The sequence below is a fragment of the Podarcis bocagei genome (assembly GCF_964188305.1).
Source record: "Podarcis bocagei genome assembly, chromosome: 9".
NCBI classification, from domain to species: domain Eukaryota; kingdom Metazoa; phylum Chordata; class Lepidosauria; order Squamata; family Lacertidae; genus Podarcis; species Podarcis bocagei.
In genome coordinates this window covers 79,010,431-79,037,260 of record NC_138134.1, presented here as the reverse complement: position 1 = coordinate 79,037,260, position 26,830 = coordinate 79,010,431, and the positions used below count along the sequence as shown (strand labels likewise).

Here is a 26,830-nt window from a genome sequence, read left to right as displayed (position 1 = left end):
CATCAGTGTGTTGCGGCTGCTGTGTGTAGGTTTGTCACACAAATGCTCCTTGCTGTCCTGGGGCTGGAAAGGGGTCAGTTTAAACCTCCGGTTTTTGCTAGTAAAACTGAATTACTGTGTCGTGAAATGATGCAGGTCTAAAGAGATGTGTCACCAACATGACAAGTTTGGAAAGCTCTGTCGTAGGGTCTGCTATCCCAACCGCAAGGAAGAGCCCTTCTCCATCTCTCCGGGCAGCTTGGAGGAGAGAAATTTAATCAGCAACTCACTAGGTGAACTTCCTTAACACAGCCAGGTGCTTGCTGCCGACAAAACAGGCTGAATGATGACACACAGCCCACCATACCAAGAACACGGCGGCTTGGCGGTCTTGCTTTTTTTCTTTTTTTAATGAACGTTACGAAACATGCCCCTACAAAAACGTCCTTCCAAAGCAGAACAGGCAGTCTTTGAACATTTAAAAAACGGGTCCATGGCATGGAGAGAAAGAGAATGAGAAAGAGCAGGACAGGTCAGGTCATGGGGCGGGGAGCATCTTGCACCTCTAGGCAAAGGAGTGTGTGTAGAAGACATTCACGTTGGCTGCGTAGTCCAGGGGGAGGGCTTGGCCAATGTGCTTGGCCCCCAGGCTAGCCCCTCCCAGCGCCGAGGACTGCTTCAGCTTCAGGAGGCTGAACTTGGAGAAGGCACTGCCGGGCTGCTCTCTGTGCACCTGGTCGAGGACGCGGATGAAGCCTGGGAGAGGAAAAGAGGCAGGGAACGGTCATTCGGAGGACACCAATCCCTAAAGGTAAAGGGACCCTGACCGTTAGGTCCAGTCGCGGATGACTCTGGAGTTGCGGTGCTCATCTCGCTTTATTGGCCGAGGGAGCCGGCGTACAGCTTCCAGGTCATGTGGCCAGCTTCTGGCAAACCAGAGCAGCGCACGGAAACGCCGTTTACCTTCCCGCCGGAGCAGTACCTATTTATCTACTTGCACTTTGATGTGCTTTCGAACTGCTAGGTTGGCAGGAGCAGGGACTGAACAACGGGAGCTCATCCCGTCGCAAGGATTCGAACTGCTGACCTTCTGATCAGCAAGCCCAAGGCTCTGTGGTTTAGACCACAGCACCACCGGCCCTACCAGGTGCTAATTCAGTTCCCAGATGGGCACTCCGCGCAGGCAAATGAGAGGCAGCACAGGAGCTGCGATTCCCATATTACAGGGGGTTGGACTAGATGACCCTCAGGTCCCTTCCAACTCTGCAATTCCACAACACTCTCTGCAGCAAAACATCCCCGGCCTTGCCAAAGAGGTGCGCGACTCTCGTCTGCCTTCATCCCCGACAGCCGCTCACCTCCTTTCATCATTTCCCAGCTGTTCCACACCGATCCGACACACACGATGGGCAGCCCCAGGTCTCCTAGGAAGAGGCTCTGGCAGGGAAGAGAAAGGACACAAAAGAGCCTCAGAGGATTCATTTCTGACATTTATTTCCTATCCCCTGTTTAGGGATGCAGGAGAGGATATTTTGTCTGATTATATCCTTTTTCAACTTGTGTTAACAAGTTCCACAATTTAGCAGAGTAACATTCCCCCTTCTAAACTCACAGCGGATGCGTTTGCTCAGGCTGGTTAAAGCCTCTATAATAACTGTTCTGGTATTTCCCCCTTATTCCATCATAAAAGGTAAGACACAACACAGTCTTCTATGAAAGTATAAAAAGAGTTTACTCACATTCTGTTCACAATCGGATCCCAGAAGGCAGACTTATCTTCGAAAAGTAACATACACCTGGAAACTATCTCATAAGAAGACAGTCCCTTTGTCCTCTCTTGGCTGGAGGCCAAGAGAGCATCTTTGGCTAAGCAGATGTTGCTTCTTTGATGCATGTAGTCACAGAGAGAGATGGCTGCCTTGTCCTGTGCTTTTGTCATTACCTGCACAGGTGAGGCCACGCCCACCTCTAGTCACATGCAGAGGAAGTCTGTCCCAGCCCAGAAGGAAACAGGAAGTTTACCTGCTGGCTGGACAAACATTCCTCCCCATGTGTAAACATGTTCCCTCTAGGAATGTTGAACTTGACTGCTCTTGTGTTTCACATCCCACACACGCCCCTTTCCTGCACGCAGGGCCTTTCCCAGGAAGGCTCCCATCCTGGGACTGCCCAAACCTTCCGCAAAGTGGCTGCGCAGCATGCCAGCAGAGTAAGGTGCCTCTGGGAATGTGTGGCAGGTGTGGAAACCCAGAGAGAAGCACCCCTGACTCTGCATAGCAGGGGGTTGGACTGGATGACCTTCAGGGGTCCCAATTCTACAATTCCCTCTACGGTTTCAGGTTTCCAGGCGAGATAAGACAAAGGCATCTGTACAAATAACCACACTGGCACCTTTAGGTGTGCATGCCAGTTAACCTGAGATTCCTGCAACCCTACAATTGTATGATTCTATCCCCTTGGTCAGGACAGAACTGGAATCTTGAAATAAGCCACAAGGCATGAAGCCTGCTTGGACCCCACCCAGAGAAGCGTGGCACCCCAACCCAACAGGCAGTGGTCACCTTTACCAACCTAGCTGGGGCAGCATTACCTCCAAAGGTATTTTTTTGGGGGGTGGGGGGAGAATGTCACCCCACTGTTACCATATTAGAAGTAGCTCAGAGTGGCTGGGGCAACCCAGTCATGTGGATGGAGTACTGTTACTACTAATAAGAATAATGCACACCAGGGCTGCAAGATTGCAGCCCACCAAGCGGCTTCTAACTGCACGGACCAAAGTGTTCTCTGGACCAGCCGGCCAGCCTCTTAGTGACAGTGTTCTGGGGAGATCCAGCCCTCGACTCCTCTGCTCTGACCTCTGCCCACCACCCCTTCCTTTCACAGCTTACCTGATCAACTTTTGGCAGCACAGCTACGATGTGCCGGGCCAACACTTCTCCAGCCTTGTTGAAAACGTAGCAGCAAAGGGGGTCCCCAGCCTTGGCTCCTGCATGGAGAAAGATTTTGTCCTCGTTTAGAAACGTGGCTTACAAAGCAACTAAAAGAATAACCTTATCAGTACGGAAGATTAAGGAAAGCAGCCCTGGTGCTGCACTGCAGGGGTTGGTCTAGATCATGGGTAGGCAAATTAAGGCCCGGAGGCCGGATCCGGCCCAATCGCCTTCTCAATCCGGCCCGCGGATGGTCCGGGAATCAGCTTGTTTTTACATGAGTAGAATGTGTCCTTTTATTTAAAATGCATCTCTGGGTTATTTGTGGGGCATAGGAATTCGTTCATTTCCCCCCCAAAAAGATATAGTCTGGCCCCCCACAAGGTCTGAGTGACAGTGGACTGGCCCCCTGCCGAAAAAGTTTGCTGATCCCTGGTCTAGATAGGAGTCAGCAAACATCCGCCAGCGGGTCGGTTTAGCTCCACACGGGGACTGACTGAGTGGGCAGCAAGGGCCGGGAGCTGGTTTAACAGCCCCCACGGACCGTAGTTTACCGACCCCTGGTCTAGATGACCACTGGGTCTTTCCCAACTCAGGGCAGGCCTGGCGGCTTCCTAGGGCAGCTGTGAACCCCTCGACATGCCCCAGGGTTGCTTGCTCTGAACCCTCCTGGTGGGCCCAAGCGGGGAATTCGGAGGGCCGCCACTAAAAAGTTCCCGCGATGACTTTGGGGCAGCAGAAAATTTAACTGGCAGCTCCCAGCCTGGCTCCCAGCCAGCTCCCTTTGGCCAAAGGGCAGCCAGGGTCAGCATCTGAAAACGATGCCGCAGAAGTCACAGCACCAAACGCAGCAGCAGCGGCTTTGCTTGCATTAATTTTTTCCCGGAGGATTTTTCAAACCAAGAGGAACTCCCCTTGTCCGCAGACATGGGGAGAGTTGACATTTTCTGAATCGAGCGTGGCTTGGGAATTTGGGAAAGCGCTGATCAATGTAGCTGGCTGGTTTCAAGCACGGAAATGATTTGGGAGAGAAGGAAACGTATTGCGGCAGTTAATCGTTGTCGTTATGAACCCTTCGCCAGCAGGTCCCAAGACGGGTTTGCAGCAATTTGAAATCCAGAATTAAAGGCAGCTGAGCCAAATCGCAGCCGCAGGAATGGTGTTGGTCCTGAAAACGGCCCGCCCTCTTTGAAAGCATGAACCATTTGGGTCAAATGAGTGTTATTTCAGGCATCTTCAAGATCCTACAGGAAGATCTGCAAGAAGCCCCAGGCAGACTGAAAGCTGAGAAACGAGTCTCCGGCATCCGGGTTGCCATTTCCTTTCCAAACCAATGAGAATTTTTCCTTCATATAATAATAAAAAATAATAAAAATAGTAATTTTTTATTTATACCCCACCCTTCCGGGTTCAAAAACCGGGCTCAGGGCGGCTAACAACAAATTTAAAGCACTTAATTGCAAAAGCAGTATAAAATCATGACTAACAATAAAATTCAAAGTTCAGAAATCAATTTAGGGAAAACTCATCTAATAAGGGCTAGCTGGCTGAATTGGTCCTACTTGGGCCAGTGAGGAGACCAGGGGAGAATTAGCTGTGGGGTCTCGGAGCAGGTAATCTTCATAAAAGGGGAGGGGGAGGGAAGAGAAGGGAAACAGAAGATCAGGCTGAATTCAAATTAAAGGCCAGGTGGAATAGCTCTGTCTTACAGGCCTGACCGAAGGAGGTTAAATCCTGCAGGGCCCTGGTCTCATGAGGCAAAGCATTCCACCAGGTCAGGGCCATCACTGAGAAGGCCCTGGCCCTGCTGGAGGATAGTCTGGCTTCCTTAGGGCCCGGGACCTCTAAACTATGATTATTCATGGACCTTAAGGTCCTCTGTGGGGCAGACCAGGAGAGGCAGTCCCGTAAATACGAGGGCCCTAAGCATAAATTCTGCAGCAGTGCGCAAAAACAATGAGACCCGGCTTTCCCCAACCTGTTGCCCTCTGGCCAATTTGGACTGCAGCTCCCATCATCCACCTGACATTTCTCACAGCGCATAGTCAAAATGTGGAATGCCCTGCCACAGGAGGCACAGGTGGCAACCAACCTAGAAGGCTTTGAAAGAGGATGAGGCAAAGGCACCGAGGAAAGGGCCAGGGATGGCTGCGAGCCAAGATGGCTCTGCCAGTCGGAGGCCGCAACGTTCCTGAATGCTAGTTGCTGGAAAGAGCGGGGGGGGGGGGGGGAGAGACTTGCTCTGGGGCTAGGATCCTGCTCACGGGTTTCCCGATAGACGCATCCATTTGGCCACAGGGAGAACAAGACACCAGACTAGAGGGGCCCTGGGTCTAATCTCACAAGGGTCTTCTTATGTTCTGCCAGCACAACAGGACCATGGCTCTCCCTGTTGCCTGCGGAACCAATAAGTGAAGCCTTTGAATGTAACTGCTGCGGTGACCACCTTACGATACAATATTGTCATTGTCCCATACACAACAACGAAATTGAAAATTCTACATAAGACATTCAAAAACCAACAAGCCTGCTATCCCAGCCTGGTTAACCCCCTAAAAACTCTGATACCCCATAATTGAATACAATATACTCCCTTAGAGATTACCTGAAAGGTAAAGGGACCCCTGACCGTTAGGTCCAGTCGTGACCGACTCTGGGGTTGCGGCGCTCATCTCGCTTTCTTGGCCGAGGGAGCCGGCATACAGCTTCTGGGTCATGTGGCCAGCATGACTAAGCCGCTTCTGGCGAACCAGAGCAGCGCACGGAAGCGCCCTTTACCTTCCCGCCGGAGCGGTACCTATTTATCTACTTGCACTTTGACGTGCTTTCGAACTGCTAGGTTGGCAGGAGCAGGGACCGAGCAACGGGAGCTCACCCCGTCGCGGGGATTCAAACCGCCGACCTTCTGATCAGCAAGTCCTAGGCTCTGTGGTTTAACCCACAGCACCACCCGCGTTCCTAGGGCGGTATATAAACTCAGTAAATAATAATAATAACTGAACGCCACCAAGGGCAGAGAGGGTTCCGTTTGGTTTTGGTTTTGTTTAAATTGCTGTTATTTTTTACCTATGTCATTTTAAACTGTGATATTAATGCTGTATTCTTAGTTTTAGATTTTGATTTATGTGGAAATTGTTTCACATTTGGTTGTGTATCTTTTTTAAATGTGGTTTATTCATTGTTTATGACCTTTGTAATTATGCAAATCTTGTTGTGCTGGAAGCCGCCTTGAGCGTTGTTTTTTTAACTCTGGAAAGGTAGCATACAAATAAAAAATGATGATGATGATGATGATGGGAAGTTCAGAAGCAAGGACGCCCCCACCTGGCGTCCCTCCCCAGATACCTTCAGCCAGCTTCTGGCAAAACCCTGCAAACTTGGACTTCTCAAAGGTTCTGTAGAGGTGTGTCAGGAGCCCCATCCTGTCCGTCACCTGCGGAAACAGGAGAAAACAAGTTCAGTTGCATGCAAGTCGTCTATGATTTCTGCCCTGATGTGATGGCCTGGGATTCCGAGTCTGAGAGTGAACCGGAGGAATCCCAGCCGGCACAGGAGTCCCCGCCTCCAGGGCCGGCTGAACTGGGGCAAGGCCTAGATGCTGAGGAGCCTGCACCTGTGCCAGATCCTCAGAGGCAGGCACCAGGTGAGACCATTCTGGCCCCAGAGGTGCTGGAGGACTCAGTGGCTACAGGTGAGCCTCCCCCGGGGCCCAGTGACCCTTCGGCCTCTCCTGAACTGCAGAGGCTTAGGGTAGAGAGGCGAAGGGAACTGGTCTCTCCCAGGAGGAGTGCTCGCCTTAAGGCCAGGAGAGGCGGGGCTCCTGGGGGCCGGGACCGCCCCTGGCCTTAGAAGAAGATAAAGGTCAGGCAGCCCGGTCCCAGGTTGCGGGAGCAACGTCGTTGTGGAGTACCTGCTTTTACCCAGACCTAGATCTGCACTCCCGGTGTGCCTGTTCCTCGCCCGGCTTCCTGCTCCTGACTCTCCGGTGTTCCTGTTCCTCGCCCGGTTGCCCGCTTCTGCCCTACCAGTGTTCCGGTTCCCCGCCTGGCTTCCTGCTGCTGCCCTACCCGTGTTCCTGTTCCCTGCCTGGCTTCCTGTGGCAACCCGGAAGTAACAGAGCGTGTTACTTCCGGGTTTCGCCGCTTGCGCATACGCAGACGCTCAAAATGATGTCACGCACATGCGCAGATGTGCCGTCGCTAGATACGTTTACCTCTAGATGCGAACGGGGCTCCGGAACGGATCCCATTCGTATCTAGAGGTACCACTGTACTATTAGAAATACATAGACAGATAATTATGAAATTATTGTGAGGTTTAATAAGTTAGCTGTTGATATTTGAAATTATTGTGAGGTTCAATAAGTTAACTGTTGATATTTGGACAACTTTTCTGCTGTACTTTATTGGAAGGAGAAAAATAATCATTTTCTTAAGAACAATTTAAACTATTTATTTAACTAAAACATCAGCAGTATAGCATATGTATCCATGTTTGGTAACTGATGTGGTTAGTTTTACCACATATGAAAAAACTTAAAACAAATCCTTATTTCCTGATGAATAGCCTTTGGACTATAATGTAACCTAAATAGAAAACTATCCTTAGAAAGATTTTTCCTCCAAAAGCATTTTAGTTTTAAAAATCCAATTTAAATTTTTAAAAATCCGATTTTTAAAAATAAAAAAAACCATTGATTTTTATCCACGCTGACTGCAACCCTGGTGAATGTTAGAAAAGCACCAGCAAATAAGAGGTGACATCCAGTACAAATCTGAAAGGAAAAGATTATTAAAAGAACTGTGGTGCTTTTAAGATCGATTCACGCAGCTCTGCCCTTGGCAGAGGGAGCCAGAGAAGGTGTTTGCCTGCCTTTGCCTAAGCAAGCTGGCATCCTCCTCACCGCTTCCTCCTGGTCCCTCCCTCCCTGCACAGCCCAGACATCGTGATATATCGCCCTGTCGCAGCGGTTGGCTGGAGATGCATCACAGTGTTGAAAAACAGATATCGCCCAGCCCTGATGTCATGTGCAAAACAGGGGCAGCTGTGGCCCCTCCCCTTCCGAGGCCAAAAGCAGCGAACTTCAGGAAATGGGAAACGCAGAAGGAAGCACAATGCAGAGGCTCCTTTCACGCCAGGTGAAACAAGCCATTAAAGCTGTCAGATGACATGAGAACCCTAATGAGCCAGGTGGACTTTGGCAGGTGCTTAAAAGGCAGCAAAGAGGCTAATCATTAAACGGCCGGACCCAGACCCACCCCGGAGCAAGCGAGGAAGATGGAGGACATACGCAGGGCATGTACTCTCTGCACTTACGAAGAAAAATAAATCTGAATTTTGAACAGTTAAAGAGACCATTGCATTTTTGCCCAGTCGCAAATTTAAGGTCTTATATATATAATAAATGTTCATAAATGTACCAAGCAAACACGTACATAAATATATAAACCACATGTCTGAAGCAGCACAGGAAAACAGCCCTGAAACCATTTTGACTCCCAAACTGACCAAATGTTTTCTCTGCAAGGTCAAGGAAAATGGAAAAGCTTCCCCATTGTCTTTTCCTACACAAATCCTGTCTTAAGGGTATGTCTGTGTATGAATAGGGTGAGCCTGTGATCTGGCTCAGGAACTAAGTATTTATCATTACAAAAGACTGGTCAGGCTCCCCAGGGTATCCAATCAAGTAAGCATTAACCGGTAACCTGCCAGGCAGGAGGTAAACAACGCACTCAGATTTCTGTTGTAGACCGCCTTTTCTGTGATGTAGGCATGATGTTTCTGGGGGGTGGTCTTGAGCTACACCCCTTCTGTGATATATGTATGATGTTTCTGGGGGTGGTCTTGGACTCCAGGGAGAGAATTTAAAATGTCTATATATGGGCAGGCACACCTAGGTTCGGGGTCCTCCTCCTGTGAGGGGAGCACCCTGTTGCAACAGCTTTAATAAAGATCAGGCTTACAAGCTGCTTTGCTTCTCAATATTCTCTGGTTGGCCTCTGTTATTTTCTCTGAACGATGGAGAACCTACAAAGGACTCTATAAGGGCTCTTGTGTCCCCCATAAGGGAATAAGGGCAGATTTTCGTTTATTACACCATGATTTATTCTGCTACTGAAATTCTGCTTCTTAAGCACAGAAGTCCTCTGGCACTGGAGATGATTTCCCCCAAAAAATATTCCCCCACCTTGCATCCAAGCCTACCTTTGCAGCCTGGGAAAAGCATCAGTTAAGTATGCTCCATAGAGGAGATAGTTGCACCTGTGAACCTACGTTTGACTATTCCAGAGCAAGTTCCTCTCTGGTTCCAGCAGCCACAAAGAACATTTAAGGCAGCCTTTGCCAAGTCAGTGCCCTCCAGCTGTTATGCGCTATCAGCTCCAGCAGGGCTGGGAATTGTAGCACAAAACAGCGGCAGGGTGCCAGGCGGGCGGATGGGGATAAAAGGGGAGGCAGAACCAGAAAGGGGGCACCATCGGAGAAGGAAGGTCTCCTGTTTATGACCTACCGAGAAATATAGAAAAGGTCTCAGAGCACAAACAAGCCTCTTGAACATCTGAGCTATGGTGGCTCTGCTCTGCCTCCGCAGATGGAGACAGTAAATGCTCCAGAATCCCAGTTTCTGGAAAACGCAGTCCGATTCTGGTTTCAGTGGGCTGTGTCTGTATTTTGTCCCTTGCGGACAACCCGAGCTCTCTCTCCCATGATCCCAGAGCCAGTGACCAGCCTCTCGCGCCCCCAACTCTCGCCATGAGTAAAAAAAAAGCACAATTTGGGGTGGGGGTGGACCACCAGACGGGCAGTTTACCTGGAAGTAGTCAAACATGGCTTGCTTGACGTAGCTGATGTCGTGCGGAGGTGTTTGGAGGTTGTCCAGGCTGTCAAAGACCATCTTCACCGCCTGGTGAGCGATCCAATAAGCTACAGACACCAAAAGAGGATATTATGCCTGGCACTAGGGATGTGGGAAGATTCAGGACTGAGAACAGGAAGGGCTATGGAACTCCCTGCCACCACCACACTCCAGAAAAACTCGCAAAGATGTGTAAAAATAGATCACCAATTTGCTGGAGGTGTAAAGATGGTACAGGATCATATATGCACATGTGGTGGGAATGCACAGCCATTAAAGAATTTTGGAATAACATCTGTAATGAATTTTAAAAACTATTTAACTTTTCATTAAAGAAAAAACTTGAAACCTTCCTCCTGGGAATAATGTCACCAGAAATCAAAAAAGAAATTAGACCACTTTTTATGTATACAACAGTAGCAGCCAGGATCTTAATCGCGAGAAACTGGAAAAGTGACAAAACACCTACGATAAACTGAGTGGCAGGTCCATATGAAAGAATACCTACAGATGGCCATGATGACAGGGAAAATTGGAGATTATCCAAAACAGAAAGTACAGAAAGAATGGAAAAGTATTTGGAAAAGAATTACAATAACAAATATCTCCTGGCAGAAATAGAATGATCCTTGTAAAACAACAAATAGAATATTTTTTGATATCTGACAAAAACAAAGAAAGAAATGCAGCAACATGGAACTGTGTGTGAAAAAATTGTACAATGAGTCTAATCGGAAGCTAAATGTGTTTGCTTTGTTTTCTTTTTCCTTTTTTCCCTTTCCTCCCTCTCTCCCCCCCTTCTTCTTCCTTTTCTCTTTTCTTTTTTGTGCCTCCTTTTTTGGTCTTTCTCTTTTTGATATGTTAAGAAAGAGATAAAGAGATAAAAGTGTAATATGAAAACTTCAGTAAGTTAAAAGTGATGTTGTGTAATTTTTCTATCATTATTTATCTATTGTTAAAATTGGTTAATTGTAATGAATTGATGTAGCAACTACTGTGGTTTTTTCCCTTTGTTATTGTTGAATTCTAAATAAAGTATTATTCTTTTTTTAAAAAAAGGAACTCCCTGCCACCAACCGGGGTGGCTTTCAATGAGGACTGGACAAATTCATGGAGGAGGAGAGGCCTCCAAAGTCACAGGCAGCAACGCTTCTGAACCTCAGTTGCTGGAAACCACAGCTTTCAGGCTCAAATTATGCTTGTGGGTTCCCCACAACGGGCATCTGGTTGGTCCCTGTTGGGTCCCAGGGCTGATCCAGCAGGATTTTTCAAGGTGCTTATAAAGGAAGCTCTGAGGCCTGCGGAAAATTGCCAGAAGCCTCCCAAATGTGACCATTGACTTCTGGTGCCAAGCCATGCTCTGAAGATCTCGCCACACCTTTCGATGCCCAACGATACCATCCACGTGGCAAGGCCTTCCAAGCGTCTGGGCTCCCTTTTGGCCACGCAGACTGGGTAATGGGGTCCAATCCAGAGGCTTTGTGGGGAAGATCTGCGCCACTCCTGAGATGCCCCTCTGTAGAGCCAAGTGGTTTGCTTCATCCCCAGAGAACCTGAGCCCAGCATCTCCCGAGCAAAGCACCCCACCAACCAGGCATCCTGTCCTCACCTGACCCCTCGTCGCCCATCATGTGGCCCCATCCCCCGCAGCTGACCTGAGAGCCGTCCGGATTGATGAGTTTGCAGTTGGAGCCTGTCCCAGAAATGAGGACCACACCGCCTGGAGAGGAAGAGGAGCACGTGAGCAGCTTGTACACTCCAAGTACAGCCATGCACAAACTTCTTTCCGCCATGGGCGGCCTCTGTCCTAGAAAATTGAAATTCTATAAATAGTATACCAAGCGAAGGTAGCCAATGGGTCTCGAACCCTCAGTGAGTTAGGGCCTTCCTCTGAGAGGCTTCAGTGGATTGAGCGGACAAGACCAAGACATGAGCCAACAGTGTGACGCGGCAGCTAAAAAAGCCAATGCAATTCTGGGCTGCATCAATAGGAGTATAGCATCTAGATCAAGGGACGTAATAGTGCCGCTGTATTCTGCTCTGGTCAGACCTCACCTGGAGTACTGTGTCCAGTTCTGGGCACCACAGTTCAAGAAGGACACTGACAAACTGGAACGTGTCCAGAGGAGGGCAACCAAAATGGTCAAAGGCCTGGAAACGATGCCTTATGAGGAACGGCTAAGGGAGCTGGGCATGTTTAGCCTGGAGAAGAGGAGGTTCAGGGGTGATATGATAGCCATGTTCAAATATATCAAAGGATGTCACATAGAGGAGGGAGAAAGGTTGTTTTCTGCTGCTCCAGAGAAGCGGACACGGAGCAATGGATCCAAACTACAAGAAAGAAGATTCCACCTAAACATGAGGAAGAACTTCCTGACAGTAAGAGCTGTTCGACAGTGGAATTTGCTGCCAAGGAGTGTGGTGGAGTCTCCTGCTTTGGAGGTCTTTAAGCAGAGGCTTGACAACCATATGCCAGGAGTGCTCTGATGGTGTTTCCTGCTTGGCAGGGGGTTGGACTCGATGGCCCTTGTGGTCTATTCCAACTCTATGATTCTATGACCAAGAGGGGGTCCAACGGTCAAGAAAGCTGTTCCTGCACATGCTGTAGAGCAGTGTTTCTCAACCTGTGGGTCCCCAGATGTTGTTGGACTACAACTCTCATCATCCCTGAGCTCTGGCCTTGCTAGCTAGGGATCATGGGAGTTGTAGGCCAAAATCATCTGGGGACCCAAGGTTGAGAAAGGCTGCTGTAGAGGGAAGAGAGGGGAAATACTATCGGCCCAGAAATGGAAGGAAGAGTCAACCCCAAGCAGAGAAGAATGGCAAATCAAGAGGACGGATTAAGCCAAAATGGCGAGATGAACTGGGAAGCTCAGAAATCAAGAAGACAAGAACTTTATAAAAGAATGGGTAAAGTTTATAGTTTATATACGAGTCAAAACATTGGCAGGGTTTTCATGACACTTGTAAAGTAACGGACACAATGGATAATTCAGAAATAAAAATATTTGGATAAATATGGATATGCAATTGTAAATATTTTCATTAGGACGCATGGAAGGGATGGGGGAAGTCAGGAGAGTCAGAGTAATCTCACTATTTAGATTTGAATTGCTGTTTGTAGTATGTTTAAATCTTTACAAATAATAAACATTTTTGCTCCATAAGACACACTTTTTTCTTCCTAAAAAGTAAGGGGAAATGTCTGTGCGTCTTATGGAGCAAATGCATGGTCCCTGGAGCCAAACTGCACAGGGGCGAAAAGCAGATCATGCTCTTTTTTTTGAAAGAGGGAAGGGGGTGTTGAAACAAAGCCGCTGAACGGGAAGCAGCTCAGGATTTTTACATGGGGTCGCCCCAAATTCACCATCAGATCACATAGCATGTCCATGGCTACAGCCTGCACCAAAGAAATCACGCACCCACTGTTGTGTCGGGCCGTAATGGTGCAAAAACGTGGTTACAAAGCATGGATCCAGGATTTTTGCATTGGGCTACCCATAACTCACCGTCAAATCACATGTCTGTGGCCACAGCATGAACCACAAAAATCGCACATCCACTGTTTTGTTCAGAGTATTTTTTCCCCTTGTTTTCCTCCTCTAAAAACTAGGTGCATCTTATGGTCAGGTGCGTCTTATGGAGCGAAAAATACAGTATATAAAGAGAGAGAAGCAGGTGGGGCTCATTCACCTGGGAAGGTAGCTCATCTAGGAGAAGGAAAATCCTGATCCTAAACCTCCGCTGCCTTGTGGGACATCTTCCAGAGAAGAAAAGGACAAGGAGTAAACTCTGCACAGATCCAGAGTGGAGTCCCTAAGGCTGTTGGCTAGTGTCTTGTGTGCCTCCTTCCGGCAACTCCTGCTGCCAAGCTGGTGCCAAACATCTCGCTCTGCTCTCGTTTGACCCCCATCAATGAGGCCAAGAGGGGGATCTTGTCATCGAGGCAGCCCAGAATCTCCAGATACACGGCCCAGGCTTGCACCCCGGGGAGCCGACTTTGGTGTTGCTCATGCTGCGCTTTGACTTCACCCCTTGTCTCTGAAGACAGACAGAGGCGAACAACAACAGGGCAGTTTCGTCCTCTTTCTCCAGTGGCTCTGGAGATGCCTCCCTCGTGGTGCCAAGGGGCAGAGATGCTCAGTTCCCCTTCATCCCATCCAGCCCGACTGTTTCGTACCCTGCCAGAAGAGTGCGCACATGTACAGGGCACCTTCCCACTCCATGCGCATTAGCATGGAACGACAGCGCACCCTCTGCTCACCTAGGACCAGACATTTTGGACGGCAATCCCTATCAGTCCCAGCCAAACGCTGGGTTGCAAGGGGAGCAGGGAGGGAGGCTGCTGAGCTCAGCTCTCGCTTGAGGGTTTCCCCTTGGCGCACCTGGTCAGGCTGCTGGACCAGATGATAATAATAATAATAATAATAATAATAATAATAATAATAATAATAATAATAATAATTTATTTATACCCCACCATCCCTGGCGACTAACACCAGTAAAATTACAGTAACATGGGTGCTGGCCGGATCCAGCCAAGGTTGGGTGGTCACCTGTCCTGAAGATTCCTGCTCGTCTTTAGCCGAGATTCCTGCATTGCAGGGGGTTGGGCTGGATGACCCCCAGGGGTCCCTTCCAGCTCTACAATTCCGTGATTCTATCCTTTTCCAACGGCCGTGCCAAGGCACAGGACCCGTCCCTCTTACCGTGGTCGGTGGCTGTGGCCATGGCTCCAATGGCATCCGTGGTGATGTAGTAGTTTTGGCTCAGGCAGGGGAAGCGCGTCTTCATCTCCTCTATGAGCTTGTTGATGGCTTCCTTCTGCTCCCCTCCGCTGAGAGAGAGGCCCTGCGCCAAAACACCCACACGTCACCAGCCCAACCCTGGCTCAGCCCCAGCTGCCAGGATCTGGGCCGGACAGCAAGGCAGGGCTAGAATGGAACCACACAAGGCCAGGGGAGAGTTCAGCCCAGGGTGGGGGGACTGCTTGCGAGGAGGAAGGCTGTTTTCGGAAAGCCCACCGGAACACAAGACACACCTCAGTTTTCAGAGGAGTTGTGCTGCACCTGAAGCAAATTCTGCAACTGGTTCTACCTGGGACTCCTCTAGAATTACAGCTCTGGGGAGCACTGCAAGGTGTACCCCATCGTTTATTGGGGGGTGAGCTGCCAAGCTCCCCAATTCTCTCTGGAAGAAGCTCGGCACTTCTTTGCAGCTAGACGGGAAAAGATAGACTGCAGTGGAGAAACTCTCTCTCATGGATACTGTCTGAACCAGTGATTCCTAAAGCAGGTGGTAGTGCCCCCGGGGGGGGGTTACTGGGGGGGGGCGCTAAGAGGCAACATGGAAAAACTGGCATTACTGCATCAAATACAACCCAGTTTCTTGAATCTATTATACTAAATACCGTATTTTTCGCTCTATTGGACGCACGTTTTCCCCTCCAAAAATGAAGGGGAAATGTGTGTGCGTCCTATGGAGCGAATGCAGGCTCCTTGGCTTCAGCGATAGCAACGCGAAGCCTCCAAAGTGCAGAGGGAGCACCCCCTCCGCGCTCCAGAGGCTACGCATTGCTTTCACTGAAGCCTGGAGAGCGAGAGGGATCGGTGCACACCAACCCCTCTCGCTCTCCAGGCTTCAGGGATGGCCGCCTGAAGCCTTTGGAGCGCAGCGGGAACTCGCACTGTGTTCCGAAGGCTTTGGGTTCCTTTTGCTGAAGCCGAGAGAGCAAGACTCTCCTGGTTCAGCAGAGAGGGAGAGCTGCATGGCGCCCCTTCAGCCAAGCGGGAGGAGAAATGGAAGGGACTCCTGCCGCTTCGCTTAAGGGGCGCTGAGCAGAGAGGGGGAGATATATTTTTTTCTTGTTCTCCCCCTCTAAAACAAGGTGCGTCCTATAGAGCAAAAAATATGATAGTTTTAACCGGGTTTCAAAAAAATGCGCAATTAGTCGCCGCTGTTTTGAATTGTGTTCCTAATCTTCCTTAGCGGGTTGTGCAAAACGCTCTTCTGAATCAGGCTTTTTAGAGGGTGGGGTTTATGAAACCAAGGGGTCGGGAGCCCGGGAAAGATTGGGAACTGCTCATCCCATCGAGGAACCCCCAAGGAGCTTCTGGAGAACCTTGGGGACACACAAACCCCAGACACACCCGAGGGCTGGCTACTGTGGCTTGGAAGCAATTGCTGCTTCCCAGCAGAAGCAGCTTGGATCGTGCTTGCTGGCCCCTGGCCTGATCCAGAAGATTCTTATGTCCTGATGGCCAATGGGGATCCGCTGGGCAAAGGAGAAGATACTCACCAGGGAGCGCAGTGGAACCTGTGGATCAGCCCCTGCTTTGCCCTTGGCCTCGCTGACCATGCTGTTGATCCTCTCCAGGCATCTGTCTGCTCCAACCAGCTGCTCACCAAGAGGAGAAAGCAAGGAGACCCCAATCAGCGCCGCACCCCAAACTTAAAGCCACAGACAGGCACCGCTTGCTCCCCTATCCTAGCTTTCTGGAAAGGAAGGAGAAAGGCCTCCCATCCTCAGTGGGCCCTTCCGGGATATGGGCATCTCCCTGTCGGGAGCGAGGCAGCAGTCTCCACCTCCATCGTTCTACCCAGACACTGAGGTCCAGCTCCAAGGGCCTTCTGGCGGTTCCCTCCCTGCAAGAAGCCAAGTTACAGGGAACCAGGCAGAGGGCCTTCTCGGTGGTGGCGCCCGCCCTGTGGAACTCCCTCCCACCAGATGTCAAAGATAACAACAACTACCAGACTTTTAGAAGACATCTGAAGGCAGCCCTCTTTAGGGAAGCTTTTAACGTTTGATGCATTATGGTATTTCAACATTTTGTTGGAAGCCGCCCAGAGTGGCTGGGGAAGCGCAGCCAGATGTGCGGGGTATAAATAAATTATTATTAATTATTATTATTATTATTATTATTATTATTATTATTATTATTATTATTATTATTACAGCATTCCACTTGGAGCTAACTGTCCCTTAGCAGATACGGGACCTGCACAGACTTGGCAGGCCAAATGAGCGCAGCCACTCATCTCGGCACACAAAGCTGCTCAGGGTGAACAACGATGTGCGATGCAGGGCTTCAAAAGGAGAGCGAGGCCCCAGCAGTGTGGTGTGGTGGTTAGAGTGGTGGGCGAGGACCTGGGTGGAGGACAGGGTTCGAATCCTCGCTCGGCCATGAAGCTCAGTGGGCCCGATGTCGGGAGCCAGTCAATGTTTTCTCTCGGCCCAGCCAACCTCACAGGGCTGTTGTGGGGATTAAATGAGATGGGGCAGGAGAACTGCGTTTGCCACCACCTGGGAGCCAAAGGTGGGGTCTAAATGCCATGAACAAATCAATCAATAACAGTAAAACACTAGAGATGGGTTGATCCCAGGGATGTGAATATCCTGTCTTGCAGGATATGAACAGAGATTTATTGTGATCCCTACATTACTCTAGGAAGTTGTCTCTGTTGCTGCCTGAGATACAGGGGGGGGGGATGAGGGGGGAAGATATTGAATGATTTCAGTTTAAAAAAAGACCAACCCTAACTGCTTCCCTTTCTAAGAAGGACTTAGTCCCTTGTGACTAAGATATGGTTACCAGAATTTTTTCAATGAATCTGGGGACACTTTTTTGTTTTTAGATGAGTAGCAACAAGGAGTCAGTAGTGAAAATGGTGAGGCAAAAGACCCTGGACTCAAGCCATAGCTGTCAATGCTTCCCCCTTTTTAAGGGAAATTCCCTTATTCTGAACAGGATCCTCGCAAGAAAAGGGAAATGTTGACAGCTATGGCCCAAGCACGCATGCATATTGTATAAAGGTGCAAAGCCCTTCTTTCGCGAACTGTGAAACATAAATGCGCAGAGTTTTTTAAAATCTGGGTAACAGCGCGCTGTCCGCCTGTGACTCCCAATCTAAAACCTCCTTTCCCCTTTGTTTTGACAGTTTGGGGGAAGCTCAGGAGTCGCAGGCGGGCGGCCAGGAGGGGCACAAGACGCGAGGTTTCTCTGCCAGGCAAGGTGCAAAGCCCTTCTTTCGTGCCTTGTGACACATAAATGCACAGAGTTTAATAATAATAATAATAATAATAATAAATTTTTATTAAATCCTGCCCTCCCCAGCTGAAGCCGGGCTCAGAGTGGCTAACAACAATAAAAGTAACACAGCATTCTAAAATCAATTCATTTTAAAATCAATTCAAAAGCAAATCAATGGCAACCATTGGGCTAGAGTTCGGTGAGGATTGCCAAAGGAGGGGGTCCGACTGTGCCTTGGCCAAAGGCCTTGTGGAACAGCTCTGTCTTGCAGGCCCTGCAGAAGGATGTCAAGTCCCGCAGGGCCCTAGTCTCTTGGGACAGAGCGTTCCACCAGATTGGAGCCACAGCCGAAAAAGCCCTGGCTCTGGTTGAGGCCAGCCTAACCTCCCTGTGGCCCGGGACCTCCAAGATGTTTTTGTTTGAAGACCATAAGATCTTCCGTGGGACGTACCAGGAGAGACGGCCCCGTAGGTACGAGGGTCCTAGGCCGTATAGGGCTTTAAAAAACTGGGCAACGGCCGACCACCTGCAACGCCCAAGCCTCCCCCAATAAGTCAAAACAAAGGGGGAAGTCGGCAGGAGATCTGAAGCGCCAGACGTTCCCGGCTCCCCTTTGGAAGTGGCAGCAGCACATCATATGGGGACTTCTGGCGAGGAAAAATGGTGGGTGCCATGGCAGCGAGCAGCTCCTGAAGCCAGCCAGAGCCAACTGCGCTACCAAGTTGGCTCCAGGCTGCTGAGGCTGCCGCTGCCACATTTCCTTGGATTTGCAAATCTGGGGATTGTCCCCGGGCACCGGGGACGTCTGGTAACCCTAGACTAAGAGGCATTTCCAAACATTCATATAGCTCAGTTGGGAGAACATAAGACTCTTAATCTGAGGGTTTTGGGTTCGACACCCACATTGGGCAAAAGATTCCTGCGTTGCAGAGGGTTGGACTGGATGACCCTTGGGATCCCTTCCGACTCTACTATCCTCTGATTTTATGACCTCTGAAGCCACGGTGGGGCTACTTACCCAGTGGTTGGTGCAAGGCCCCTCGCCCTCTGCCAGGATCTTGCCATCTTCAGAGATCAGGACCACCTGGGAGTGGGTCCCTCCCCTGCGGCGGGGGGAGAAACAAAAGCCAAAATAGCCGAGTCAGAAGCCACACGACAGGGGTTCATAAAATCATGCCTATCGTGGAGAAAGTGGAGAGAGACGAGTTCTCCTCCCTCTCTCCTCGCACTAAAACCCGCGGTCATCCGAGGAAGCCGGACGGTGGAAGATTCGCAACAGAGGAAAGAGAGGACTTTTTGAAACCTTGCCTTCCAGCAAGAGCAATGTGGAGAACATTACAATACACAAGAACAAAGAAAGACACATAAAAAAGAATTTTTACTCCCAAATCCTAAGTTCATTACATTGACAGCAGACTTCCTCGAATCCCCTCTAACTGAATTTCATTATATCACCTGTTTAGCAGTTCTCCAAATTCATATTTCTAATAATATTAACTTCTTTCATTTACCAACTTCTCCTTTATTAATATTCTAATCCTTAATATTTATAAACAACATATTCTTATTCTACCCCTAAGGCCAAATATTCTTTAAAATTCTTCCAGTCCTTTTGTGTCTCCTCTTCTTTCTGGTCGCGGATTCTTCCAGTCAGGTCGGCCAGCTCCAAAAAATCCATCATCTTCATCTGCCATTCTTCTATTGTTAGTATCTCTTGCGATTTCCAATTTTTGGCTAATAAAAGTCTTGCCGCTGTAGTGGCATACAAAAACAGTCTAATTGGGCAATTCCAATCCTATTATTCCAAGTAGAAAGGCTTCTGGTTTTTCAATAAATGTATTTTTCAACATTTTTTTCAACTCATTATATATCTTTTCCCAGAAGTCTTTCACCTTTGGACACGTCCACCACATATGATAGGAAGTACCTTCTTTTTCTTTGCATTTCCAACATTATGTATCTGAGTTTCTAACACTGGCACAAGAGGATGCTGGGGAAAGATGCTCACGCCTTGAGCGTCGAGAATCTCGAAGCCATCTTTGGGCTCCATTTAAAAGACATCATCATCAACATCATCTTCATTTTATAATTTATACTCCTCTGGCTAGGTTCCTCCAGCCACTCTGGGCGGCTTACAGAACATATAAAACCTAATAAAGCATCAAACTTTTTTATTTTATTTTAAAGAATCAGATTTTCGTCAAGACTTCAACAAAACCTTGGCAGATGAAGATGATGGATTTTTTGGAGCTAGCCGACCTGACGGAAGAGTCCGCGACCAGAAAGAGGAGGATTACCAGGAGGAATGGACGAAATTTAAAGACTATTTAGTTAAATATGTTAAGTTAACTTAATTGGAAAAGCTTGCAAATATCAGGTAGGCTTAGGATTTAAATATGTAATGTGATTAATTAATATGTTTAATGCCAAATTTGAATGAAAGAAAGATGTTACGTGATTAAGTTAATTTCATAAGAACATTAGTTTTGGAAAACTGTTAAAATGATATACACTGAAATTCAACAAGGGGGATACGGGGAAGTCACTTAATAATGTTACTAAGATTGGTTTAAATAGGCTGAGATTTATGTTTGTTTATTTGTTTGTTTAAAATTTATTGGAAAAGTAATTTAAAAAATTGGGGGGAAAAGAGACTTCGACACAATCTGCTTCATGCAGAGTTGGCGCGACAGCTGAGCAACACAACCCACTGCGAAGTCTCCACATGCAGCCATAAACACAACTGAGCAATGTTAAGTGGGGAGCTAAATGATGTTCTCTGCAGAGTACAAACAGGTGTCTGTGCCGTCTTTTGCAAACAGATGCAGCCCAGAATTGCAAAACTGGGCATGACCATTGAGCAACCAAAAGGCACGCTGGGCTGGGCTGCTCCTTTTTGCATCGCTGGGTTTGCAAGAAGCTGCCTCAGGAGAAGTCTGACAATTGTCCCATGCACTGCAGCACTCTCTACGCCATGGGTAGGCAAACTAAGGCCCGGGGGCCAGATCCAGCCCAATCTGGCCAATCTTCCAGCCCAATCTTCTCAATCTGGCCCATGGACGGTTTGGGAATCAGCATGTGTTTACATGAGTAGAATGTGTCCTTTTATTTAAAATGTATCTCTGGGTTATTTGTGGGACACAGGAATTCGTTCATATATTTTTTTCTAAATATAGTCCGGCCCCCCACAAGGTCTGAGGGACAGTGGACCGGCCCCCTGCTGAAAAAGTTTGCTGACCTCTGCTCTACGCCAGGATTTCAGAGAGGGAAGTCTTTCTTGGCTCTGCCTGCTGTCAAGGACTGAACCCGAGACTTTTTCTGTGCCAAGGAAATGCTCCAGCACTGAATTATGGTCTCGTAAATCATCGTTTTTCATAAGGCTAGAAGCTATTTTTGTTCCCCATGCAAACATCCCAAAAGGGGTTTGGGTGTCCATTTGTGTCACCCAAGTGCATCGATGCGCAGCCAAGCCACACATCTGCCTGTGACAGAGGAATCTTGTAGATTTGACAACTTTGCAGCGTATTTAGCGCTGAACAGTTGCAGAGATCCAGGCATCACTCACATCTACCCCGTCTCCTTGAACACAACTGTAGCTGTGCTGGAAACCCCAAAATAGCAGAGACGCATGCAACTGACAAGCCCTTCTTGCAGCCCAGCACCAAAGCCAGCAACCTGCGCGTTTAAGATCTAGAGGCAAGGAAAGCTCCTTGAAAAAGGAAAGTGGGGTTGTTTTATCATATGTGGTGCGATTGTAAAAAGGTAAAAGCCTATTGGGAAATGATATATAACGAACTGAAGAAAATATTGAAAATAACTTTTGTAAAAAAACCAGAAGCTTTCTTACTAGGTATTTTTGGCCAAGACATACCCAAAGAAAAGAGGACTTTATTTATGTATGCTACCACAGCAGAAAGAATGTTGATCGCACAAAACTGGAAGACTGGAGAAATACCAATTAAAGAACAATGGCAAGAGAAGTTGATGAACTATGCAGAACTGGCAAAAAATGACAGACTGACTAAGAGAAAAAGACAACAGAGACTTTGAAAAAGAATGGGAACCGTTTATATTATACTTGCAGAAACAAAGAAAGTCAATAGACTTGATGGCAGGATTAAAATAAACATTCACACTGTTAGTATTAGAAAATGTTTCAAAGATAGAGAAATATTATGGTGTATTTACTTTTATCTTTTTAGGTTTGATATTATGTTATTGATAACTTTTTTTCTGTTAGGAGGTAGCAAAGTGGGTGAAAGGAGAAACAAACCAGAAGTGGAAGTTGGGGGGAGGGAGGAAGGAAGGAAGGAGTACATAATAAATGTTAAGAATCTGAGGCAGGTGCTTTATATTAAAAAGGCTGTTAGAACTCTGTCCTGCCGAAAGATCCATGCACAGCTCCACCCGGGTCTTTCGAAACCCAAGATTTCTCCGCCAAGTCCCATCCCTCGTGATAGCACAGAAATCAATAATAATAAGAAAAAAACCCACGAACTCTGTGCAATTTAACTTCCTGCATCCCTCAGCACACCTGGCAGGCAATCATCACCTTCGCCTCTAACCACCTGCCATTTCAAGCCACGTGAGACATTGGGGTAAAAACAGCGCCCCGAAATGGAGGGCAAGAGTCAGTTCCCGTTGGAGACGTGGCCTGTTGAGATTGGTTCTGCGGATCACGCGGGAGATTTATGAGACAAGAATACACATGTCCGATTGAAACCCTCCAGCTGACAAGCTGTGCAGGGAGCAAACCTGAGTTGTGCAGCCCTCCAGCAACACCCACGGCCTCAAGAGAGCAGCCGAGATAGACCTTCCGGACAACCTCAGCACTAATTGGAGGAAGCGAAACTCTAACTGGGCAGGCGGCCAGTGTCCCCACGCCTCTCCAGAAGACCCAGGTTCCTCCTCCAGTTATAGCCCTGCCCCAAGACGCATTTGCACTGTTGCCATCATGGGATTTCCCGGTTCCTAAGACATCAGCTTCCCTTTTTTCTCCACCTTTAGCTTCCACTGTTCTCAACCCAGGGTTAGAAAGCGATAGAGAACCCCTCAAAGTAAGAAGAATAAGAACCACATTTTTAAAAAATAATATGTCATGGAACAGGAATAAAGGGATGATAGGCTCTGTTTGGACCAGGGGCAGCCACCCAGTAACAACAACTAGAACAACAACAACAACTTTTGAAGGATACAATAACAACTTTGGAAGTATACAGTTTTGGGTCGTCATCCCCTTCACTTTCCCTTCTCTTTTTCTTTTTCTCTCTTTTATGTATGTCTCACCATGTTTAAGGTAAAGGTAAAGGGACCCCTGACCATTAGGTCCAGTCGTGGCCGACTCTGGGGTTGCGGCGCTCATCTCGCTTTATTGGCTGAGGGAGCCGGCATACAGCTTCCGGGTCATGTGGCCAGCATGACTAAGCCGCTTCTGGCGAACCAGAGAAGCACACGGAAACGCCGTTTACCTTCCCGCCGGAGCGGTACCTATTTATCTACTTGCACTTTGACGTGCTTTCGAACTGCTAGGTTGGCAGGAGCAGGGACTGAGCAACAGGAGCTCAGCCCGTCGTGGGGATTCAAACCGCCGACCTTCTTATTGGCAAGTCCTAGGCTCTGTGGTTTAACCCACAGTGCTACCCGCTTCCCTCTCACCATGTTTAGTGCACATATAATTATGTACTTTTTAACTTCCAATAAAGATGCCTGGAGATGATAGATAGATTGATAGATAGATAGATGATAGATATTAATGACAACAACAACAAAAGCTGCTTGACAGTGGAACAGATTCCATTATTTATAGAATTATTTATTTGTTTATACCCCACCGATCTGGTTGCTCCAGCCCCTCTGGGCGGCTTCCAAGGCTCTGCATTGGTTGCTGGACTCCAGTACCCATCAGTCTCATGAAAGGGTGGTCAGGGGTTGATGGGAATCTGTTGCCGCAGGTCCCCCCCCGCTCCCCCCCTGCTTTGGACCCCTCCCCTGGTGCCCTGCACACTCTCCTTTCAGCAACAGGCAAAGGCCTTTTCATTTGCCTCCCGGATATCTCTGTTTGGATCCCGCTTGCCTGCATATGGCAGGTTTTGCTTTTTAAAATGATTTTGCCGTAGCGTTTCAAACGGTGACTGCTGCTCTGGGAGAGCAGAGGCGAGAGAAATGGAAAATTCATTAATCTGAGCACCTGTCGCTCTGTGTAAATACAAATCTGTGGTGCGCTTGGAATGATAGCATGTGCAGTTCTGGGAAAGGAGATGGTAGAGCTGGAAAAAGGGCCACCAAAATATAAAGAATCAGAGAGTTGGAAGGATAATCTATCCAGCCTTTCTCAGCCTTGGGTCCCCAGATGTTTTTGGCCTACAACTCCCATCATCCTGACCGCTGGTCCTGTGAGCTAGGGATCATGGGAGTTGTAGGCCAAAAACATCTGGGGACCCACAATTGAGAAGCAATGACCCCTGCAAAGCAGGAATATGCAGCAGGATCAAACCCGCAAGGCTGGCACCAGGCTCTAACCGACGGAGCTCTCCAGGGGAGCAACTCTCCTACCAGGAAAGGTCACAGAGTTTGGGACTTTTTCGTTGATTAAAAAGGCGAGGAAGAGGCAACAGGGCAGCAGCTTATAAAAGTATAACATGGTATTGAGAAAGCGGATAGAGGAAAGTTTTCCTCCCTCTCCCAGAAGACTAAGACTTGTGAACATCCCATGAAGCGAAAGGCTGGAAGATTCAGGATGGAGAAAACAAAAGTCCTCCTTTGTGCAGAGTTGAACTGTGGAACTCCCTGCCACAGTGATGGCCACCAATTTGGATGACTTTCAGAGCAGGAAATTTGTGGAATAGAGAGCTATCGGCCACAATAGCTATAAATATAAATTATAATTGAAAATTATTATTATTACTGTGTTCAGCCTCTAATAATCGGTTGATGGGAACTGTAAGTGGGTACCCCCATCGTGGGCCTGTCCTGGGCGACCCTTTGGCCTGATCCAGCTGCAGAGCTCTTCCTGTGTTCCTAAGGGGGTTGGAGTGCGTGGCTTTTGAGAGATTCAGCACTGGACCTTTCCCTTGAGTACATCCAAGACGCATTTCACAGGCGGCATTCTAATGCATTTGCGGGGATCGGATGGCAGCCTGTCAGGGATGCTTCAGCTGAGATACCTGCCTTGCAGCGGGTTGGACTAGAGGACCTCCGGGGTTCCCTTCCAGCTCTACAACCCTAGGATTCCCCACATGCGGCGCCTGGCTGCGTTTTTGCCTTCAAGCCTCGCTGTTGGAAAGCCCTGCAAGCCGGGATTGCGAGGGCAGCTGCAGAAAGGACACGTGCAAGCGAGGAAGTCAATGAACGAACGCAAGAGGCAGGGGCAGCGCTGAGAGCCAATAATAATAATAATAATAATAATAATATCACCTTGCCAATAAAGGTCCGTATAGTTAAAGCTATGTTTTTCCCAGTACAGTGGTACCTCGGGTTACATACGCTTCAGATTACATACGCTTCAGGTTACAGACTCTGCTAACCCAGAAATAGTACCTCGGGTTAAGAACTTTGCTTCAGGATGAGAACAGAAATTGTGCTCCAGCGTCAGGGCAGCAGCAGGAGGCCCCATTAGCTAAAGTAGTGCTTCAGGTTAAGAACAGTTTCAGGTTAAGAACAGACCTCCGGAGCGAATTAAGTACTTAACCTGAGGTACAACTGTAGTGATGTATGGAAGTGAGAGCTGGACCATAAAGAAGGCTGATCGCCGAAGAATAGATGCTTTTGAATTCTGCTGCTGGAGGAGACTCTTGAGAGTCCCATGGACTGCAAGAAGATCCAACCTCTCTCCATTCTGAAGGAAATCAGCCCTGGAAGGACAGATCCTGAAGCTGAGGCTCCAATACTTTGGCCACCTCATGAGAAGAGAAGACTCCCTGGAGAAGACCCTGATGTTGAGAAAGATGGAGGGCACAAGGAGAAGGGGATGACAGAGGATGAGATGGTGGGACAGTGTTCTCGAAGCTACCAGCATGAGTTTGACCAAACTGCGGGAGGCAGTGGAAGACAGGAGTGCCTGGTGTGCTCTGGTCCAGGGGTCACGAAGAGTCGGACACGACTAAATGGCTAAACAACAACAACAATAATAATAGCAAGACCCCGCCCATAATAATAGCAAGACCCCGCCCATAATAATAATAATAGCAAGACCCCACCCATAATAATAGCAAGACCCCGCCCATAATAATAATAATAGCAAGACCCCACCCATAATAATAGCAAGACCCCGCCCATAATAATAATAGCAAGACCCCGCCCATAATAAGAGCAAGACCCCGCCCATCATCATCATAATAATAATAGCAAGACCCCACCCATAATAATAGCAAGACCCCGCCCATAATAATAATAATAATAGCAAGACCCCACCCATAATAATAGCAAGACCCCACCCATAATAATAGCAAGACCCCATCCCATAATAATAATAATAATAATAATAATAATAATAATAATAGCAAGACCCCGCCCATAATAATAGGAAGACCCCGCCCATCTGGCTGGTTTGCCTTTGAGGGTCCAGCCGCGGTGAGGGCAAGGCTGGGGGGAAACAGGGACCCCGCTCCCACATCATGTGCGCCCAGGTAGGAGGCGGACGCGCCCCATCTCCTCCCCTCTGCCCGGCTCCGGCTTCACTCACCCCTCCACGCCGCCGAAGATCGCAGCCATGGAGCCTCCGGGAGGGACCTGCCCGCCGACCCGCCCGGGACACCGAGGAGCCCCGGGGAGAGGAAGAGAAAGGAGGGCGAGAGCGCGCCAGGCGCAGCCGGAGAGAGAAGGAAGGAAGGAAAGCGCCGCCTCTCGCTCCGCCTCCTGCTCCTCCCACGCGCGCCCGGGGCTATTTTGGGAAGGGGGGAGGGGCACGAGGAAGAGGAAGGAGACCCCCCCCCGCATCGACCTCCCCCCACTTCTCCGCGCTCCCCGTTGCCCCGGGGCAGGGAGAGACCCCCGGCCCCGCTTGGGAAGGGGCTGCGTAAAAGCATCAGGGATTCTGGAGA

At 48.7% G+C, this 26,830-nt stretch overlaps 1 protein-coding gene across 1 annotated transcript; it reads right to left on the bottom strand.

Moving 5' to 3' along the window:
* Positions 1 to 370: 370 nt before the first annotated feature.
* Positions 371 to 26,630, bottom strand: NAGK (N-acetylglucosamine kinase). Its single transcript, XM_081207204.1, has 10 exons — positions 26,473 to 26,630; positions 18,811 to 18,895; positions 16,061 to 16,159; positions 14,472 to 14,613; positions 11,372 to 11,482; positions 9,718 to 9,830; positions 6,255 to 6,342; positions 2,868 to 2,965; positions 1,338 to 1,416; positions 371 to 735 (listed from the first exon to the last, which is right to left on the bottom strand). Exons 1-10 carry the CDS (start codon positions 26,499 to 26,501, stop codon positions 545 to 547), a joined length of 1,035 nt encoding a protein of 344 aa, XP_081063330.1. The 5' UTR covers positions 26,502 to 26,630; the 3' UTR covers positions 371 to 544.
* Between the last annotated feature and the right edge of the window lie 200 nt (positions 26,631 to 26,830).

Excerpts from the sequence above, each read along its gene's own strand:
- NAGK (XM_081207204.1), bottom strand. The coding sequence starts at position 26,501 with ATGGCTGCGATCTTCGGCGGCGTGGAGGG. Across the intron at positions 18,896-26,472 it reads ATCTTCGGCGGCGTGGAGGG|GGGAGGGACCCACTCCCAGG; the intron begins GTGAGTGAAGCC and ends CCCCCGCCGCAG. Across the intron at positions 16,160-18,810 it reads GGCCTTGCACCAACCACTGG|CTGGTTGGAGCAGACAGATG; the intron begins GTAAGTAGCCCC and ends CTTGGTGAGCAG.